Genomic DNA, 5,765 nt, shown 5'->3' with positions numbered 1-5,765 from the left:
GCGGTAAATCTCCATCACGTGCGTGCTTTCACATTGAGCAGCATTAACTACACAGAGCCGTTGTTCACTGACGAGCTGAGCAAAACCACGTTCATATTCGCGCAATTTTTTGCGCACCTCGTCAGTGAACAATGGCTCTGTGTAGTTAATGCTGCTCAATGTGTAAGCCCGCAGGTGATGGAGATTTACCGCTGATTACAGAACCGGCTTTACTGACAAGATGCGCATTAAATATCGCATGCGATTTATCGTGCAGCCCTAATATGGTTTAAAACGCATGGTTTCAGTGCGATACACATGATAATCAAAACCAAACTGATCAGGATTGCCAGGTTTTCACAACAAAACCGCCCAGTTGCTACTCAAAACTAGCCCAGTCGCGTTTTGAGGGGGGTCCCCTGTTAAAAATCACGTTCCGGGGGATAAAATACAGGTTTTTTTCATTTCAGGGGTTAAATATGACGTTATTGGGGTCGCTCCAACCCACGGACATCAAAAACAACCCGCGGCAACAGTGTTATAGTAGCCCAATTCCGCGGGAAAACCACAGACTTGGCAACACTGAAACAGATGTTTTTTAGCAGAGTATCAGCAACTGCTGCCACACAGCTCTGATATAAACATGCAATTTCTTTCCCGGCTGTTTACCTTCACAGACATAACCCGCCTATTTTTGTAACTTGTGCGCGTTTTTAACATAAACTTGTGTGTGTTTGACAGTTTAAGCGCAATAAGATGTGAAAGAACTTAGTTTATTACTCACATGCCGTGTGACAGCCGCTTTCTGTGCGCGTGCTTCAGATGTGTGCGCTCAGAGAACCATATATCAGAAGTTTAAACTAATATGGTTTAGGGCTGCACGATAAATCGCATGCGATATTTAATGCGCATGCCCTATTCTGGAAAAGGGGGCGGGGAGCAGCAGCTCATTTGCATTTAAAGAGACATGCACGAAAACAGCGTGTTTATGCTTCCACTCATAATAGGCATTTTCAAAATGATATATTAAATGATCTGTGGGGTACAGTATTTTGAGCTTAACTTCACAGACACATTCTGGGGACACCTGAGACTTATATTACATTTTGTAAAAAGGGCCATAATAGGTCTCCTTTAACAACTATTTAGCAGCTTCCTAGCAAAAGCTTAAAACACCCTTGTCCATATGTTTTTATACTGAAATGTGTGTGTTTCTTCAGGTCGGACACTTGGATCTGGAGCGTTTGGGCGTGTTGTTGAGGCGACGGCGTACGGTCTCGGCCGTTCCCAATCCGCTACTAAAGTGGCAGTGAAAATGCTGAAATGTGCGTGCGAGACACTCGGTTACATACACACGTATGTGAGTGTGACTGATAGTTGTAGTTAATCATGTTGTCTGCTCACTGCAGCGACGGCTCGGAGGAGCGAGACTCAAGCTCTGATGTCTGAACTCAAGATCATGAGTCATCTGGGTCCTCACCTCAACATCGTCAACCTGCTGGGCGCCTGCACCAAACACGGTGAGCAGACAGCAGGGGGTTAAGCAGTCAAACTGTCCTAGATGTTTAAAGCTGCTAAACTACTTAGGTCAAATAATTTGATGTGCTCTTTTCAGGTTTGTTGTATATTGTGTATTTATTTATTTGCTCTGCAGGTCCGCTGTATCTGGTGACAGAATACTGTCGCTTTGGAGATCTGGTTGACTATCTGCACAGGAACAAGCACAGCTTCCTCCAGTACTACGCCGACAAGAACCACACCGCCAACGGCAGCCAGATCTGTAACGACAGCGATGTGCCGACCGGGAAAGAGTAAGAGTGCATTACAGACGAATGAACATGTGATTTCATTTTTCTGTTGCACATATCAGTCAAAAGTTTGGAAGAATTAAGTTTCTGAAAGAAGTCTCTTCTGCTCACCAAGACTGCATTTATTTGATTAAAAATACAGTAAAAATTGTGAAATATTATTACAATTTAAAATAACTGTTTCATATGTGAATATGTTGTAAAATGTAATTTATTCCTGTGATCAAAGCTGAATTTTCAGCATCATTACTCTTGTCTTCAGTGTCACATGATCCTTCAGAAATCATTCTACTATGCCGATTTGTTCTGCTTCATGTTTTTGTGGAAACCATGATACATTACAATTCAACATGTTTGGAAATTAATACTTTTATTCATTAAGGATGCATTAAATTGATCAAAAGTGACAGTAAGGTGTATATATAATGTTAAAAAAGATTTCTATTTCTAATAAGTGCTGTTCTTTTGAACTTTCTATTCATCAAAGAATCCTGAAAAATAAAACGTTTCACCGTTTCCACTAAAATATGAAGCAACACAACTGTTTTCAACACTAATAATAATCAGAAATGTTTTTTGAGCAGCAAATCAGCATATCAGAATGATTTCTTAAGGATCATGTGACACTGAAGACTGGAGAAATTATGCTGAAAATTCAGCTTTGCATCACAATAATAAATTACATATTAAAATATATTTGCATAGAAAACAGCTATTTAATTAATAATAATTTTAACTGTTTTTACTGCATGTTTAAACAAATAAATGCAGAAATGGTGAGCAGAAGAAGAATATTCCAACATTTTTACCGGTAGTGTATGTTTAAAATGAACATGAAATACTATGGTAAATATCAATCATGCTCAACTGGAGCATGTGATGAAGAAATCCGAATGTAATCAGGTCATATATCTGTGCTCTGCAGATACGTGTCGTTTGGCAGCGAGCGTGATGGAGGATATATGGACATGACCAAAGACGAGCAGACCGAATACGTGCCGATGCAGGAGCTCACGGACACCATCAAGTACGCAGATATCCAGCCATCACCCTACGAGTCTCCTTACCAGCAAGACATCTACCAGGAGCAAGGTACATACTCCACCCGCTGCCTGCAGACATTCAGATCAACTACAGCTACAAGCCTCTCAAAGATCAGCGTTACTGGGATTTAATCAGTCTTCTTAGAACAGCATCTACAGCAACCACCCAGAAAACCTTCAAGATCTATATAAAATTATAAATTCAATACATAAATTAGAAATATTAATTATAAAACATATAAAATTGTTCATTACATTTATTAGTAATAATAATCAAAATACACAGTTATTTCAAAAAAGTCCCTATATAGACACCTATATAACATTATGCAATCATAAATTAAATATATTAAAATGCAATGTAATTAAAAGTGCAGATCTCTTTTATGCTATTTTATAATTTATGTAAAATATATAAAACTGTGCTTTTTTATTCATTTATTATTAATAATAGTCACAATAAACTATTTCATAAAAATATAATAATATATGTAAAATATATGAATTTAAATGTAAATTATAAAATATATAAATAATGATATATATTATATAATAATTATAAGAAACATTTCTGATTATAATCAATGCTGAAAACAGTTGTGCTGCTTCAATGTTATGTGGAAACTGCTAGGCAACCATTCAAAAGTTTGGGGTCAATAAGAAATTAGTGCTTTAATTCATCAAGGACGCGTTAAATTGATCAAGTGACAGTACAGTCATTTATAAAGTTACAAAAGATTTCTATTTTAAATAAATGCTGTTGTTTTGAGTTTTCTATTTATCGAAGAATCCTGAAAAATAAGATGTATCACGTTTTCCACAAAAAATATGAAGCAGCACAACTGCTTTCAACATTGATAATAATCAAAAATAAATATGTTAATTTAAAATATAAATGATATAACACTTTGCATTTTTTAATTGCATTGCATTTATTAATAATAATAATCACAATGAACAATTTCAGAACATCTTAGAAACACCTATAGCAACCACCCTGAAAACCTTAGACACCTATATAAAATTATGAATTAAATATATTATTAAAAAAGCAATGCAATTAAAAATGCACAGTTTTATATATTTTATAATTTAATCACAATAAGCAGTTTTCTTCGATATTTAAAACATTCATTTGCTGAAATGACTGTCACAGGGTTTATAATCAGCACTGTCACACCTGGTTTATCTACATGAATTTGCATATAATTGATTCATCACAGCCCTTATTTATATTTATATTTATATTTGTATTTTAATATTGTGATATTGTGGTGATTCAGAGGAAGTTGAAAGCATAGTGTAAAGCCCTGTTCACACCAAGAACGATAACTATAAAGATAACGATATCGTCTGTTTATTCTAAGCGCACGCACGTCTGCCGCTTTAAATTCTTGAGCTTGTTACAGCAGGATGGATTCTGATTGGCTGTCAGTGTTTTATCGTTCATCAGCTGGAAAAAAATCATTTTGAAAGTGATCACAACGATATCGTTCCTCTGTATCATTATCGTTATAGTTGTGGTGTGAACTCTGCTATTCTTTAATATTTCTTTAATAACGATTTTTAGAACTATGTCTTTATCGTTATCTTTATAGTTATCGTGCTTGGTGTGAACGGGCCTTAAGACTGTAAGTCTCGTCTTGTTGTGCTGATGTACTGGAAGCTTCTCTAAACTTTTTTTTACTAAAGCTCCCATCATGCCTCGCTGTGTGATCTTTGGCTCTGTGTTGCTGTGAAGGTCTTCAGGTTGAGCACAGACACCGTCTGTGTGACATAGAGATCTCTTTCATAACTGATGCTCATTAAAGTTTCACTTCCTCCTCTGACAGGATGTGCCTTGAACTTCATGAAACACTTGAGGTTTCTGCACAATTTAAATATTATGACTAAAAGTCTCATTGATTATTTTTGTATTTATTTATTGTTTGAGATGTTTTAATTTGAGCTGAGAGGATGTCAGGGTGAATTCAGCTCCTCTCAATCATAGAAAACCCTCATGAAACAAAAATATTTTATTCCTTAGTACTTTTGACTTTTTCCAGTAGAAATATCTATTTATTCTTAAATCATGGTATATTCACTTGAGACGCAAAATGACTTACTATTAAATCTTGTTTTAGTGAAAGTGCTAAAATAACTGAAACTAAGAAATAAAAAGTAATAATACTATAGAGATGTATTTAAAAAAATAAAATAAAATACAAAAACAGACTAAATTACTGAAACTTTAACTCAATTTAATGACAGAAATAAAATCTTATTTAAAATATTAACTTAAAAACATACTAAAATCTTGTAAATTAACTGATTTTATACTTAAAAATGGAAAAAAATCTGTCCATGGGATTAGAAAAATATATATTTTTAAAATAAATGTCATCTGAAATAAAATATAAAAACTGTAACAAATGTAATCTGCAATAAAATATAAAAAACTGAAACTTATTTCATTTTAGCTAGTTGATAACACAAAATTTTTCATTTCATTTTCATAAAAACTATTAAAATGGGGAAAAACACAACAGAATTATTAAAATATAAAAATAAAATCTAATTCACAATATTAAAATATTAAGTGACTTAAGTGCTTAAAACAGGAATAAAATGTCAGTGGGTTAAGAAAAATAAACTTGTTTTCCTTTTGAATTAAGATAATTTTTTGACCCCATTGACAGATACAGTATTTGTCATTGTTTTATACATAAACACAAAGTTATCAGAACTTTATAATAAAAAAAATACCATGGCACTGCATGTTTTTTGTGTTTGTAATCAGATCAAATGAGTGTGTGTTTATCACAGGTCACAGGGTGGATCGGTCTCTGGTCATCAGTGATTCTCCGCTTCTGAGCTACACTGATCTCGTGGGTTTCAGTTATCAGGTGGCCAAAGGCATGGAGTTCTTGGCATCAAAGAACGTGAGTGTCTGTCT

The 5,765-nt window shown here is 34.4% G+C and overlaps 1 protein-coding gene across 1 annotated transcript in view; it reads left to right on the top strand.

The window, feature by feature from the left end:
* LOC107690880 (platelet-derived growth factor receptor beta-like) overlaps positions 1-5,765 on the top strand; it is a 50,735-nt gene that overhangs the window by 35,342 nt on the left and 9,628 nt on the right. The window contains exons 12-16 of the mRNA XM_016489301.1: positions 1,200-1,304; positions 1,389-1,499; positions 1,634-1,790; positions 2,713-2,879; positions 5,636-5,751. Coding sequence (XP_016344787.1) covers positions 1,200-1,304; positions 1,389-1,499; positions 1,634-1,790; positions 2,713-2,879; positions 5,636-5,751 — 656 coding nt within the window. The remainder of the gene's footprint in view (positions 1-1,199; positions 1,305-1,388; positions 1,500-1,633; positions 1,791-2,712; positions 2,880-5,635; positions 5,752-5,765) is intronic.

Source organism: Sinocyclocheilus anshuiensis, unplaced genomic scaffold (genome assembly GCF_001515605.1).
Source record: "Sinocyclocheilus anshuiensis isolate Anshui unplaced genomic scaffold, SAMN03320099.WGS_v1.1 scaffold5315, whole genome shotgun sequence".
NCBI lineage: Eukaryota > Metazoa > Chordata > Actinopteri > Cypriniformes > Cyprinidae > Sinocyclocheilus > Sinocyclocheilus anshuiensis.
This window is presented reverse-complemented; position numbering and strand designations above follow the sequence as displayed.